The sequence below is a fragment of the Aulostomus chinensis genome, chromosome 23, assembly GCF_037954235.1.
Source record: "Aulostomus chinensis isolate RoL2024-O1b breed Wild chromosome 23, RoL_Achi_v1.0, whole genome shotgun sequence".
Taxonomy (NCBI): domain Eukaryota; kingdom Metazoa; phylum Chordata; class Actinopteri; order Syngnathiformes; family Aulostomidae; genus Aulostomus; species Aulostomus chinensis.
Window position 1 is genome coordinate 8656078 of NC_141342.1, and position 15441 is coordinate 8671518.

Here is a 15441-nt window from a genome sequence, read left to right on the forward strand (position 1 = left end):
CATGAAACAATGTAAAATGGGTGCAATGATTTGTCATTGCATATCATCATATCTTTGACCAACAAAACGGAACATTTATTTGCAGAAGAGTGACTGCTCCTACTAATCAGGAATGACTTTGTGAGAGAGGATGAGGAGGATAACTTCTGAACAAACCAAGATCCTGAACCTGATCTATTTGAGTGAATTTGACAGATCTATGCTAGCTCATCCAACTCCACTCCCATTCATTTTGTTAAACTAACTCGCCAGTATCAGGAGGTCCCAGTTCCCTAATATACACACAGAGGACAGAAGGGTATCTGTCTCCTTGTCTGGCTCTAGGGAGTATGGCAGTGAAGCATCTCTCAAAGAGTCGGGGTGTCCCTTTAAGAAGAAGATTGGAAACATAATAGGGTCTTCACCTGAAGTACCTTCAGGCTCAGGCCCTAATAACCAAAGTAGGAGCAAAGAAAAGTTGGCGGATGCTACTTGTTGACCTGACGGAGCTGTGATGTGGAATTCGACAGTCTTGCATCAGGGCAAACATTTCATATGAGCCACTCATCTTCACTTCATACTATTGTGCGACCAATAGTAACACTTACGGGGTTTTAAGCCGACTTATTCATGCAAAGACTGAGCACAAGTTTATGATGGATAAACGCACTGGTCTGTTTCAAACCCTTAACTCAGGCTTTGCTTTGTTTTTTAATGTTTATGTTCTGCTGACATTATAGTGAATCATTCAGATTCTTATTACCAGTGTGCCCATATCAAGCATGTGTAACTCTGATGTGACAGGTTAGTAGCTCCAATTTATTTTCATTTTCAGTACGTCCTGGCCCCAGATGAGTCAAACTTCACCTTTCCCATCTGCTCTCTGAGCAAATGCTGCCACCTGCAGTTGAAGCCATAGCTAATAGAACTGCAGCAGATCTCCTGCTGCTGTCAAGGCAGTGGAAAATATTACTGCGTCTCACAGGATGGCATCATGGCAACAGCTTTAACTGTTTTCATACCGCAGGATGAAGCTGCACATGTTTGTGATTACGCTTATTGTTCATGTCATGTGGGCATGAATATTAAGTGTTGTGTGACTTCCTGCATGAACAGAACACCCTTTTTATCTTCTTTACTAGCTGATTTGATCATTTGATTTGATGAGTATATTTAGTTTAAGGATCTTAGTGCTTAACTACACTGAGTTACATGGTTTTTCCCTCATCCTTGTCTTGCTCTCCAGACCCGGCCATGTCTTTCAAAGGGCTGAGTCGAGCGTTGGTGCCCGAGTTTGCTGTAGAGCAGCAGCCAGCGGCAACTTCCTCTCTGGCCCATCCCAAAGACTGCGACCTGGACACTGAGAGCACGGTCCTATAAGGAAGAGGACAACTTTAGTTTTGTGCCCCTACACGCCTCCTCTCGTCATACACACACTTCATATAGTCTCTTCCTGCGTCATCCCAACCGTGTCTGCAGCACTCCCCAGAAGTAGAAACCTCTGCTGCACTCTTCCACCTGTGACGTGATGTTACCTTCTGGTAGCCATATTGGAGGCCTGCAGCTCTCTTTCAAGTTTTAAATGAAGATTTTGACCAATGCAACACACTTCCACAATCATGCATCTGATATTTGTTTGTCTTCATGTTCATTGCGAAGCCAAAGCGTCAGATCAGCTGGAGGTCATCACGCTGCTCTACACACATCTGATGACCTTGTGTATGTTTCTAACAGCTGCTAGATGCTTCTCTTGGGCACACAATTAATTCAGGTTATCTGGTAGATCAAGTTAAAGCTGAAACGAATGTGTTTGACTCAACAACAATTTTATATGATAAAAGCTCGGTTATCCAATCTTTATTTTGCAGAAGACATCAATCAGTCACCAATATTTATCTCACAATCTCCATTCAGAAGCAAATTATTATACTGGACCAGCTGAGCTGCTTAAGCCCACAAATAGGCTTTATGAGTCCTCTGGACCTCCATGATGGCGCTGCGAGGAGCACACTCACCATACACTGCCTTTATCTTCTCACTAACCCCTGAGGAAAGGGCTCCAGACACATGTCAGAAGAGGGAATTCGATCAATGGCGGCATTCAATGAGGTCACTGATGATGTGGGGGAGGGAGGGGTCGGGAAAATGCCAAAACACGGACTGATGAGACTCGTTTTTTGCGGGGTGGATTTTTTTAATGTGTAAAATGGCCTTAGAGCAAATGATGAAGGTATTTGTACAGGTGGGAGGAAGGGAAGAGATGAAGCAGAAACCAAAACTGTTGCTACAAGTGTTGCTGGTGACGGCTGGTTCCCTGTCATCTCAAACACTTGATTTACCTTCTTTTGTATGGAATGTCCCGCCCCCACTCCGTATTCACACACACACACACACCTTTTCTCCCTGTTGTATTTATTTACCGAGTTAAAACACACATTCCCTGTGGCTTGACGTAATTAATGCAGTTTAAGTGTAAAAAAAAAAAAGAAAAGAAAAGAAAAAAGCCTTAAAAGAATGAACGCATTATGTATTTACTGTACAGAGGATGGCTCCTTGTATTACAGTATTTCCAAGAAGCTGTTTCAGGGATGAAAGGAAGGTGATGTGACCCCCTGCAGTAGAAGTTGTGTGGTTCTGTGGATTTTAAATGCATCTGGGTAGATTCTTTTATCAGCAAAAATAGCAGGGTTAGCTGCTGTAGCGACCCAGTCAGTATTCTGCCTTCTCCCGTCTGTCTTTGTGTTGTCACTGGTGTCTGCCAGGGCATTACACACATCAGGCTGCATATAAGTGAATGTAGTGAAAGGACAATTTTTATTGTGGGCCTCTTCATCTGGAACAGAGAAAAGCATGAACAGCTGATGTTGCACTTGAGCGCAGGCCAAACTTCCATGAGTGTTTTCCCAGTCAACTGGTTTCTTTCCCACTGAGCTGAGAGCAAACGTTGCTGTGAAGCCTCAGTAGTGACGTGGGGTTACATCTGACCTGGTCAAACGATTAAAAATAAAAATTAAAAAAAAAAAAATCTATTTACTGTGCAGGTTTTGCTTTTCAGCCTGATGGCCTAAAATGTAAAGCAGAGTTTGGTTCCCTGAGAACTGACCTGACGTGGTACCAATGGGGGAAAAGATTTGGATGCTGCAGTTGCCCTGAAAATAATGTGACTTTTCAGAGACGATCGAGCATTGTAACCCCCTCCTTTACGCTCTCTGCTCCTGTACCTTGCTGCCTTATCCCTGTGCATTAAGACGAACGAATGCCATTAAACTAGAAGTGGTAATGCTGCCTTTTTAAGCTCGGTAATTTTGTATGTTTGTCATCTGGTGAGCTTAAATATGGAATAAAAATATGTAATATGAATGCTTGGTTATACTCCCTTTCCAAAGAAAATAAAGTATATGAAGAACTGTTAACTTGTCAATTTTTTTTTTTTTTATACAAGGACAATAACAGAGAACAAAATCATGTATCATATCATTAGACTGATTATTAATGCTTTATTCTCCAATAACTAATGTTTCTGATTGCTAATGTTCATGCTAAATTGTGACAAATTACACCATTTTGGAACTGTGGAGTCCATCTGTTGAATGTGGAATAAAGGAACCACAGCAAAATTAAATAGAAGCATATACACGTGTATATAATGTAAAAAAAAAAAAAAAAAAGCTTTTTTGGTGAAATGATTGTCAGTTATTGACAATACCATGTCTGGCAGTAACAACATTTTGGATTTAATTTCATTTGAATTCTTTTCTGATTATTTTTTTTTTAGCTGTTACATTTTCTGTTGCGTTTTGATAAGGTTTAGTCAACATTTATTAGGTTTAGGAAAAGTCATGGCAGAAAACACTATGAAGCATTTCTAAATATTTCAGCCAAAGTGTCATCATTTTAAAAGCATTTTATCTTTCAAAAAGACAAAAACAGCGGATAATTCCATCAGACATGCAGTACCAGAGGTCTCAACAGGAATGTTAGAGCTTTATGGCAGGGTGGCACAAATGAACTCAAGACATTTTTTTTGTTGTTTTTTTACTTTGAAGCATTTTTTTTTTTTTATGGATCCAAAACATATCCTTCATTTGAAAGCATTGAACCAACCATAAAGGTAAAATAATCTCACAAAATGAGCAACATCCTATGAAAATGTACAGAACATTTCCAAAATGGAACAAATAAATAAACTAGACTAACATGTATTTATTTCCAACCTAAATATCCAGTGAGGGTAGATGCTACCAGCTGCACATTAACTGCACCAACATGCAACTGATTCGGATGAGGAAAAAGCAGTACCATAATAGCAGCAGCTAGGATTGCATTTTACGAGATCACCCCGTACGCTTGACGAAAGCTGTGCGATAAGAAGAAATTACATTTCCTGAAGATGCTCTGGAAATCTCAATAAGAAAAATAGAAACTAGGACCTGGAGGACACACGTGCATTCAATACAGAGGGGAAATGATGAGCAGTGCATAGCAAAAACAGTGAATTTACAATGTCAATAGTACAACATAAATACAACAGCTACAGCTACACTGTAGATGAGTCATGAGATCACCATGACGACCAGATATTTACAGAAGGATTTTTTTTTCTCCGTGTGTTATTCAGTTCATTCACTCATCAGCCGCCCACTGATTTAAGCAGGTCTCTGTTCTCTTGAATACCCGACAAAGCCTGCAACTCTGACGTCCTCTCCAGCAAAAGCTTCACAGAAATGTTTCTGTACTGACAAAAAAAAGGACTAATTGTTGAAAAGATCTTCTCTTTCACCCACACATCCTGAAGCTGATGATGCATCTGACAAATTTCACGATGCACGTCATGCGATAGTTGCGCAGCCGATGCAACCTTCATTTTGTTCCTGTCGGACTGTTCGAGGAGCCTTGAGTGTGTCGTGCTGCGTCCAAGAAAACGATAAACCTCACGTTCACACCGCTGCAGCAACAACGGAACTTCAACCCTCATAACATCGTTATAGGGACCTCGAACAAGTGTCGACCATGGCCACATTCTTGTTTATTAAATTAATTCTTTCACGTAAGAGTAGATGTAGAGATGATCATTGGTATGGAGCCAGCGGAACCTACACACTCATTTAGCGCTATAACTTTTCTACAAATCCAAAAATGGTTGACACGTTCCCCAGTTCTTCCAATTTCTACACATTCCCCTCCTTTTTGACTATTTTCTATTGTTTTGGTTTTTGATGTATTTTTTAATAAGGACTTTCTGAAGGGGCAAAAACTGTAACAATAATAATGATAATCACAATGAAGTCATAAGTGTGCAGAAAATAAAATATGTATGAAAGTTGCTCCCTGTAACAAAGATAATTTAAAAGAATCCTTACTAATTTTTTGGAAAGATGGAGGAATTTTAGGTGAATGACAATCAGGTTGATAATATTTCCAACACGGGACTTAAAACCAACAAAAATATCAACAATATAACTTATATTCAACCAAAAATCAGTGTTGAACCACCTTTTAGCACTTAGCTTAGCTTAACCTTGCATAGAGACCTGAAACAAGGCTAACAGCTAGCTCAGTTCAGTCCCAGGATTAAAAAATAATAATAAAAAACAGTCATAAAGAAAGAAAAAAAAGAGGAAAAAAAAAGAGTAGTTTATTCCTGAAAACTTGTTGAGGCTTCCAGCTAAGTCATTACCCTGTTTCCAGTCATAATGCTGAATTAGGATAATCTAGTGCTTCAAAGATAGCATACTGATTTAACAGCGCTATCAATCTCTTCATTTGGTGCAAGGATGTTTTTATTCCGAAATGTTGTCAAACTCTGGTTTTAAAATTCTGGGAGTGACAAATTGTAGTGGTGGTGGTGGTGGGGGGGGGGGGGGGCGTGGGGTGGGGCGGGGGGCTGGACACTGAGAACACGGAGCATTCATCTGGCCGCCATAAACACTCACTTAACTACACCTGTGAATTAGCCTTTCTACATCTACGCTTCAACTTTACAATTTCTCAAATATGATCTGATAGAAAATATAAACTTTATATAGTCACATAATAAACATAAGCATCTGTCGACATCCAGAACAGTTGTTTTCTTAGCTTAATGCAGATTCAAGATGTGCTGAAGTACTTTAATGCACCAGGATGGTTTCTCTATGGAATCACTGAATATCCACCTTGAAAAAATATGTATAGAATGGAAATGGTTTGAGTCTGGCTGTGCTGCATGGGACTGTTAACCTTTGGACACCTGAATGTTCCTGCTCTACTCAGCACCTGAAACAACAGCTTGCTGCTTACTCACTATTACGATAACCTACACAAAGAGTATTCGTCCGTTTCTCTCTTTCTGTGTGTTATAGATGAAGTGGTCTGTCTTCCCGATGCTTTGAGTGTCTCTGTGTGTGATCTTGGCACTTCGGTTGTTGAGAGCAGACTGAAAATTGAGCTGACCGGTGTGACGGTAAGGTCATCCGACATCTGCCTGTGTTTCTCACTTCTACCAGGCCAGAGGGGAAGACAGTCTGGGGCTTCTGGGGTTTTCTGGGGTTTGGGTCTCACTGAGAGCCCTCTGTCAAAACAAAAGTCATGGTTATATGACTATTATTCATAATGACACGATAATTGTGCTCATATTTTCTAATTTAGCTGATAGCAAAGACAGCAGCTCTGAGTGAGAATATGTGTGTATGAGTGTGTGCATGTGACAGGCAACTGTTAAACCACTCAAACACTTGCCGCATGCATGAGCTAGTCAGATTTAGCTGCTTCCAACACAACGGTGAAACAGAGCAGCACACCTCAAACTTGGAAATGAACTCAGCGAAGATGCCAAAGAAGGATTCTGGGCTGGAGGACTTGCTGTCTTCTCCAAAGTAGAAGGCCACCTTTGTGAACTCCTCCATTGCTCTTGTCTGGAGGGACTCAAGAGACTGGACCACAGGGTGGCTGTTTTCCAGGAAGCTCTGTGGGAGGGATTAAAGGTGGAACACAACAATTGATCTCCATCATCCATCCATTTTCTTCCGCTTATTCCTGTTAAGGGTCATGGGGGGTTGGGGGGGTGGAGCCTATCCCAGTGGCTACGGGCGAGAGGCGGGGCTCACCCTGGACAGGTCACCAGTCCATCACAGGACCAACACATATAGAAAGACAACCATTCACACTCACAGCCACACCTACGGTCAATTTAGAGTGTCAATCAGCCTCGTCCCCTCTTGATGTCTTTGGACTGTGGGAGGAAGCTGGAGTACCAGAGAGAACCCACACAGGAACAGGGAGAACATGCAGACTCACACAGAAAGACCCTGAGCTCGAACCGGGACTCGAACCCGGAACACAATTTATCTCATTAAAGCAAAAAATAATAATGCCCATTCTGATCTCAACTAATCAGTGGATCAAACTGAGAATCAAATCAAAAATGCTAGTTTTGCATTGTGGGAAAAAGATCTTTTTCTTTTTTTATAGCTTAGCCGTCAAAAAGCCACAGTAATGCTTAGTGTTTGATGGGGATGGAGCCTTTTGTCCATATTCATGCATCTTTCCTTGAAAACTTAGTTGTGGACCACGTGCAGGAGTACTGTAAAATGGGGACGATTTTTGAGGAGAAGTTACGAGAGTTGGTATGGAACTAAAAACGTATTGATATGAGCAACACATTATGCACAACTGATTTAATGTGGAGCAGTGGTTAGCGCTGTCACCTCACTGCAAGAAGGTTCCGGGTTCGAGCCCCGGCTGTGTGGAGTTTCCATGTTCTCCCCGTTCCTGTGTGGGTTCTCTCTGGTACTCCAGCTTCCTCCCACAGTCCAAAGACATCAAGAGAGGACGAGGCTGATTGATACTCTAAATTGACCGTAGGTGTGACTGTGAGTGTGAATGGTTGTCTGTCTATGTGTGTTGGCCCTGCGATGGACTGGCAACCCGTCCAGCGTGAACCCCACCTCTCACCCAAAAGCTGCTGGGATAGACTCCAGCCCCGCGACCTTTAACAGGATAAGCAGAAGAAAATGGATGGATGGATTTAATGTAGAAAGTTCAACATTTAAAGGACATTTGCCAGGTATCTCCAAATTTCCAAGTGGGAAATCCAATCTCAGAGTTGGTTGCGGTTTAAATTCCTGACTGGGAACTTCAGACTTCCCTCTTCAACTAAATACACTATTTCTCAACAAGATCTCTTTCACCACTGTCTTGTTTGCTGCTGTAAGACACTTTACTCTGAACTACCCTCTAGTGGATGCATTATGTAACATGTATGCCAATGCATGCTGTGCTGGTTACATCATTTGAATCACATATTTATTTTGGTGTCTAGATGGTGTTTTGAGACACGGATGGATTTCAGTGGTACCCCTGCCTGCATCAAAGGATACAAATCTGATTTGACCTTGAGAGGCTGTTTCAGTCATCATAATATACCTTGGACTCATTACAGGAAGTGGAGGCAGGCTATTGTCACCCATTAAATAAAACAAACAAAGTCAAAATGTGCCAAAAAGGGGTGAAGTATGGAGTGTGAACCTCTGCTCTGGACTTTGAGGTGTGGAAGTGCTCAAATCATGAAGTAGTTTTCCTCCTTTATCTGTGTATTTTTAAAGACGTTAGCTTACGCTCATGACGGAGGCAAAATGGTCCTCAGAGGTGAGTGGTATCTTCAGACAAGCCGTCCTGATGTCCTGGATGGTGTTGTGAAGGTCACTCAGCTCTGCAGTGATGGCCCTCTGGTTCACTGGACAAATCAGAAGAGAGCCACAGTGACGATGTTAAAAACCTGTAGAACCGTTAGACAACATCAAATGAGGATGGTGCTGCTATGACAACAGCGTACCTTTGGCTGCCAGTGGCACTGTGGTAAGGTCTCTGGAGAAGTTGAGCAGTTCGGGGAAGTGTTGGCACAGAGACTTGGCCAGAATGTGAAGAAAAGTAGATTTCCCATCCACTGTTTTGGTTGTGCTTAGCTACAAATAGAAAGGAACTACTAAGACACAGTCATGCAGCCTTGAAAAACAAAAGAGAGATGGTGGAAGCAGTACCTCAGTGAGGAAGCTGATCTTAAAACTGGTTGTCCTGTGGCTCTTGGGTTGTCCATTGTTCAGGTAATTCCCCATTGCAAGTACAAACTGGGTGATAAAGAACAGCTTAATAAGTAATGTGTACAGCGAGCCGACAGCTCTTACATCCCTCTGAACAGCAGTGTCTTTTACCTCGAGGATCTTGGCTAATTTCTTGCTGGTCCTCAGCTCCACAGAGGCTTTGTAGATGTAATCATAGGCCACCTTCATCTCCTCCGTCCTCTCCTGCAGGGTGGTTTTGAAGTGGAGGCTCCGAAGACGAGTCTTATACTCCGGAACCATTAGCATCTGTAATGCGGCAGCACTCACTTGTCACTCCATCATATACCTGCCACCGTCTCATTTGGCTTTTTTAATTCTCTGCGTACCTGGAAAATGAACTGGTCAGGCTCGCTCAATTTGGCCGGGTCCTGGTCGAACTGCTCGTACTGTTTGACCTCGTCGTCATCGGGGGCATAGAGGAGCAGCTGCTTGATGTGGGCTGGCTCAAGCCTGTCAGTGGTCATGTCCATTAAAACCTGTCGAAGCTCAGCAGGGGAGAGCTTGAGGTGGGCGATGAGGATGGCTGCATCCAGAACAGCAGTGTGGAGAAACGTGGAGAGCATTTTCAAAATGACATCGAGGATGAATGTGATCCATCTCTTTGTAAAGGGTTAACCCTAACCCTAAGGGTAAGGTGGAGGGGGTGCCTGGAGCCTATCTCAGCTGACATTGAGCAAGGGGGGGTAAATCCTGGATTGGCTGCCAGTCTTTCGCAGGACCACCAGGAGCAATTAGGGGCTCAGTATATCCTTGTGCGTGTTTGGTGTTTGTGTGTGTGTGTGTGTGTGTTTGACTGAGAGAGAGAGAGAGAGAGAGAGAGAGAGAGAGAGAGAGACCTGCAATACTCACATGCGTTGTAGGCTTTCTTATGAGACAGAATCTCCACCACATCTTTCTTTTTAAAGTTCTCAGGCAGGAAGGCTGGCTCTGGAGGAGAGACTGATCATTTCAACAACAGTGTAAGGATGTGTTCTCCAGGCACCAGGGATTGAAAACACACACACACGCACACACACACGCACTCACGCGCACACACACACACACACACACACACACACACGCACACACACACGCACACACACACACACACACACACACACACATACACACACACATACACATACACAGATAGTTGAGGTTGATGGGTTAATAACACAGTTCTGCGATTTCTTTCAGTGCCAAAAAAATAATCCAGCTAGGATATTTTTGATGAATAAGAATCAAGTGTCTGTCCTCTCGCAGAACTGACATGTCAACTTAAACTGCAACATTGGGTGCATTTCAACATTAATATTCAAGAAAGAACACACACTATAAGCTGTGACTAAATTCAGACGCCACACCAAGGAGGCCAAACTAAGAGTTGGTGTAAGACAGTCCGGTTGACACAATTGTGTCACAAGCACCAGAGAAGGACCCCTCCTCTTTCGCTTTCCCAGAGGTTTTGGCCTTTTTCTACCATGTTAAGAGGTTTTTATTGTAGGTTTCTCCTCTTCCTGATGAACGTCTAAGGCTGCTGCGCCATTATCGGAGAGTAAAGCTCCTTAATGCAGTTTCTTATTTGTGAATTTGAATTGAGATGAGGTTGATATGTGTGCAGGACTGTGTTATTACTAAACTCAGGATCAGGGTTGTGGGGTGGGGATGAGGTTATGGTGCCTTATGGAGAGTGATGAGAAGGTGAGTGCAGCAGCTCCAAAGCAGCTTATGGAGAACATCACAACTGTGAAAGTACAAACACAATTCACACAAACAGCGTAAAGTATTGAACATTGTTCGATAGTGAACATGAACGCGATGATGATGACGATGACGATGACGAGTGACCACACATGTACGACAACTTACTGGATGTTCGTTGAGTGCCAAAGTGCAGATCGAGGTCCAGGTACTTGACCATGTCGGTCAGCTTGTCGTAATCGGAATCCTCTCCAAGCTAAACAAAGACAAGTACAGAATCACACCCTTCAGAGGCAGAAGAAGTAATTTTATGAAAATATCAGATCCACCTCTTGTAGAGTTGTATACTAAGACCAAAACCTTTTATTGGATATGAGCTGATAAGGCTGTTGCTCTGATGACTCATCAGAGACACAACAGAGTAGATGAGTAGGTCTTTCCATAAGTAAGTGGGAAAAGAGCTGTAGGTGGAGTGAGAGAGCGAATAGCCGAGGTGGGAAGATTCAATTTAAAAACCAAAGTTTGTATTTCTTCAGTTTATTTGTACTTGTGTTCTGCATTCAAGATCAGGGATTCCCAGACATGAGACCAGAAGGTAAAGAAGCTCACCTGACCCCAAATCGTTCCTTCAGAGTTCTCCACCTGTTCCCAACGCAGCCGCTTCACACTCATGTGGTTGGTGTCTGAAGCGCGGTGACTCGGTTTAGGCAGGGGAGGCGGATCACAGGGTGGGGGCAGAGGTGGAGGTGGGGGCGGGAGTTGCTTTGAAGAACAGGTTGACAAGATGTTTCTAATCAAGGAGTCTTTGATGTTCTTATGTCACACACACAAGCATTTGCGGAGAAATTACAGTGTATGACAGAGCTCTCAGTGACATGCCGCTACCGTGGTTCATGTGCCTGTAAGTTTTAGCTGACTTGCTGAAAGATGCATCATCTTGTGTGTCTTTTACTATGATACATAAAAAATGTAGCATTAGAAGGATCCAAGCAGCGCTCGGTGTTACCTGCTGCGACTGGTTTTCCTGCCGTTGGGTTTCGTACGTCTTTGTGTGGCTAGGGAGAGTGGAGTGAGAGCCTGGAGGCTGGGGAAGTATCGAGGAAGCCGTGGGGCTCTGGCTCATACACTGCGATGGGCTGTGATCTTGCAGGGATGGTGGCAGTGAGCCCTGGTAGCTGTGTTGGTGGTGGAGCTGGTGGTGCCTCTGGAGGACAAGCTGGCTGGGTCTAAGCACCTGAGGGGACGGCTGGCAGATGGGCTGGGGCTGGCTGAGCTGTCGAGGCAGGTAACAGGGGCGGGATGGCTGGGATGTGCGCAGAGTAGTGGAACCCAGGGTGGTGTGGCCATGAGAGAAACGGCTGGATGGAGTCTGGAAGCGTTGGTTCTCTGCCTCCTCTCTGGTAGGCAGCACCTTGTGCAGAGGAGAGCGACTGGACAGGAGAGTCCTCAGAGGAGGTGGAGGGGGAGGGATGATGGGGTGGTGTGGCTGAAAGGGCATCCGGCTGCGGGGCACGTGCTCCGGGGAAAAACGAACAGGTGGCAGGGGATCAGTGAACTGGATTGGGGGTGGTATCAAGGCCTGGAAGGGTGGGGGAGGCGGAGGGCTCTGGGTCGGAGGAGGTGGGATGGGTTCAGAGCCGGAGGAGTAAGAGGGAGAGGAGGCCTCATCACTGCTACTGTGATCCTCACTGCTGCCGCTGCTGAGCTGACGGGGCATGAACGCCAGCTCCTGCTCCTCGTGGAAACTCATCTGGAGGGAGGAGAATTACACCATAAGTTAGAAATGAGAAAAAGAGGATATTGGATGCTCTAGGTCTTTATACTTTCTTTTTAATCCTGTCATGTGACTCTAGAGATAATCAAACTCTAAATATCTTAATAGTCAAACTTTCAAATGCCCATACTTCTCTTCTTCTACTTAGAGGCAAAACTAAATGGAAAGCAACAAAAAAGAAGAAATAATTTTAAAAGCCCTATTGATCTATTTGGTTTTAACACAGCATTTAAATATCCTCAGTACTCTGTTTATGGAGGATTATTACTGCACTGAAATAACACGAGCTTTTCTGTTACACTATAGTAAAAAAGACCCCCTTTAAAACAGTATTGTGAATCATGCATATTATGTCACTTCACACACTGCATTGAGGTTTGGTGATTTAGCCTCTGCTGGCTCCTCATCATAGTCAGAAATGGGCAGATATTTATAATTAGACTCTACTGTATACGTTAATCATATTTTACTTACAGGCACACCTCCTCTTCTGAAACCATGACAACCACCTTGATATATCTGTGACACAAGTGTTCATTGTAGTGCACATTAGAGCTGCTCTAATGTCAACATGCAACACTACAATGTTACTACTGCCTGAATTTGCTTCTAATTTGATAAAAGGCAAATGCATAAATAATCACATTACTATTTAATGGTAAATTCAAGCATTAAATATAAAGCAGTGATAATACTGCATTTGTATAATTAGACCAGATTGAACGTTTTACATGATGTGCTACTGTGTCAGATTACAGGTAAAGAGATTTGGTCCACAGCCCAAAAACATTTTGGGTTCTCTAACAAGGAGTTACTCATTCAAATAATATAATGGTATAAAATCAGTAAAAGTCAATGTAAAAGTTACAAAAGCTCATACTGAAGGCATGTACTCCACATGTATGTAAGAGCACTGGTGATGATATGGCCATTGGAAGGAGGATCTTCCTCACCTCCTCATAATCATTTTCCCCAGGTATATAATCATCCACCAGAGTGACCCGGTGGCCCAGCTGTTCGCTGAGGGCGTCCAGGAACTTGTCTGTGTCGCGGCTGCGAGGTGGCCGGGAGAAAGTAAACAGCTTCTTGTGGCGGGTCAGTGTGTTGGGACTGTGCTGAGGTGAGGCGGGGGGGCTCTCCAGGCTGACGTACGGGTTGGAGTCCACGCTGCTCTGGTGGTGGATTTCATAGACAGGAGTAGGGAGGGGCTCCTTCCAGCTCAGGGACAGGCCGGATTTACGGTGGCCTGTGAGAATGGTACGCCGCGTCAGTTCAGTCTGGAGATCACACTGAAAATGTTCCTCTACAATATGCAGTGACAGTCTTGGCCATTTTTATCGTCTGGAGGATCATTTCAGCTGAGAGGTTACCGTGGTAACACAAACCCTGCATGCTTATTTGCCCATATAAGTTAAAGAATTTAAATGAGTTCACTCAGTAAAAGTCAGTGGTTTGCATGGTGAGCTCACATCAGATGAGTAAACCAGGCAGTCTTGTTTCACCTGTTTTAATATCCAAAATCAAACATGAACAGACTGCAGATGAGTCAGCGCGTATTCATGTTTGATGTGTTTCTATACAACAGTGGATCTGCAGCCATGTTTGTCACATGTCCAACGTGATGTGACATGAGTCATGTGCCACCCATGACCAAAATCTTCATCTAAAATCTCCATGAAATCCCTCCTTAAATGCATTGGGTCTAGATGGCAAATGAACCACTGATCGAAGCGTGTCTGACATCATGCACACGTGTGGGTGTATGTCAGAGTACCTGCGAGAGGGGGGAGTGTGAGGGGGGAGAGAGAGCGGCCATAGGCCTCAGTCTGACCCTGCCCCTCAGGCTCTGCTGAAGAGCCTCCCTGCGGTGGAGACACACTCTTCCCTGCGTACACATTCTCCAGCTCCGTGTACACACCTGTCATCTATGAATGGAGGCATGGTCAGCAGGTTAGTGTACAACTGCAGTTGAAGGTCCACTGCATTTTTGGAATTTCATATTGCTTGTTGAATTGTGGTATTCATGAGCAGACCTTCAAGTGGTGACACCAACAACATAACAGGCTAGGCGCTAAAAAGCTGCAGTTATACCTACATGACTGAGGTCGGGGGACTCAGGGAAGGAGGTCCCATCTCCTGACTGCCTCTCCTCCGGACTGCCGGATTCATCGACATGAATTCCTAAAGCACAACAAGGCATGAAGAGTGACACACGGACATAAGCCTTCTTCCATCCACCTCCAGCTGAGAGGAGCGAGGATGAAGCAAAGCAGAACATGGAGGAGCAAAGGCTTAGCTCCTGAAACAGGAGTTCGCCATGACAATGAGAAACCTATGAATGAAAGAGTTGAAGTTGAGAATCAATGTGCATTTGACAGTGAGTTGAAAGCTTTAATAATGTATGATGTAATGGTCCTTGTCTTTTTTGTCCTCAAGTATTCACAGAGGATTTGATGAACAGAGCCTCCTGCGTGTTCAAACAATTACACACATTCCCACTAGGGAGCTGACCAGTGCAGATATTACATAACACAGTCTCATACTGCTGAGCTGTTCAACTGGGGAAGCTTGCTTAAGACATTATCGATGGTACCTGCTGAAGGAAGTGTTTTTTTATTGCTACCCCCATTTTTCTTGTATGTCCGGGGATTTGAGGTAATACTGAATTAATACTGTGAAACATTCAGATCTAAGATTTACTAAAATATTTGCCTCCATCTAGTCAAAGAGGTTATGTTTTCATTTGTGTTTGTTCATACACGACAAAACTACCAGGATCATTTTAATAACACACAGTGAATTCAGAATTTTAGGGCAGAATCGGGAATTGTTTATCATTGCAAATTTGTACAGTGAATATAAGGACACATATTTGATAAATGCATAGATTTTGAAAATATTTCAACACCA

At 43.6% G+C, this 15441-nt stretch overlaps 2 protein-coding genes across 7 annotated transcripts in view; one reads left to right on the forward strand and one right to left on the reverse strand.

Annotated features, from left to right (window-relative positions):
• Positions 1-3444, forward strand: part of arhgap17a (Rho GTPase activating protein 17a) — a 38979-nt gene extending 35535 nt beyond the window's left edge. Inside the window, exon 22 of one of the 4 annotated variants that reach the window (XM_086196115.1) lies at positions 1226-1367. Coding sequence is in view for 3 of the 4 variants with exons in the window: in XM_086196114.1 (XP_086052240.1) it covers positions 1226-1359 (134 nt within the window). In the remaining variant the exon portion in view is untranslated. Of the gene's footprint in view, positions 1-1225 lie in introns of all 4 variants that reach the window. The other 3 variants (XM_086196114.1, XM_086196113.1, XM_086196117.1) reach the window with 3 other exon arrangements.
• A 62-nt stretch (positions 3445-3506) lies between these two features.
• grid2ipb (glutamate receptor, ionotropic, delta 2 (Grid2) interacting protein, b) overlaps positions 3507-15441 on the reverse strand; it is a 35853-nt gene continuing 23918 nt past the window's right edge. Inside the window, exons 12-26 of one of the 3 annotated variants that reach the window (XM_086196111.1) lie at positions 14627-14712; positions 14306-14456; positions 13485-13777; positions 13006-13050; positions 11764-12507; positions 11367-11519; positions 10926-11013; positions 9927-10004; positions 9404-9600; positions 9168-9323; positions 8997-9083; positions 8792-8921; positions 8574-8692; positions 6759-6923; positions 3507-6529 (exon numbers count right to left, since the gene is read on the reverse strand). In XM_086196111.1, coding sequence (XP_086052237.1) covers positions 6458-6529; positions 6759-6923; positions 8574-8692; positions 8792-8921; positions 8997-9083; positions 9168-9323; positions 9404-9600; positions 9927-10004; positions 10926-11013; positions 11367-11519; positions 11764-12507; positions 13006-13050; positions 13485-13777; positions 14306-14456; positions 14627-14712 — 2564 coding nt within the window. In that variant the 3' untranslated portion in view covers positions 3507-6457. Of the gene's footprint in view, positions 6530-6758; positions 6924-8573; positions 8693-8791; positions 8922-8996; positions 9084-9167; positions 9324-9403; positions 9601-9926; positions 10017-10925; positions 11014-11366; positions 11520-11763; positions 12508-13005; positions 13051-13484; positions 13778-14305; positions 14457-14626; positions 14713-15441 lie in introns of all 3 variants that reach the window. The other 2 variants (XM_086196110.1, XM_086196112.1) reach the window with 2 other exon arrangements.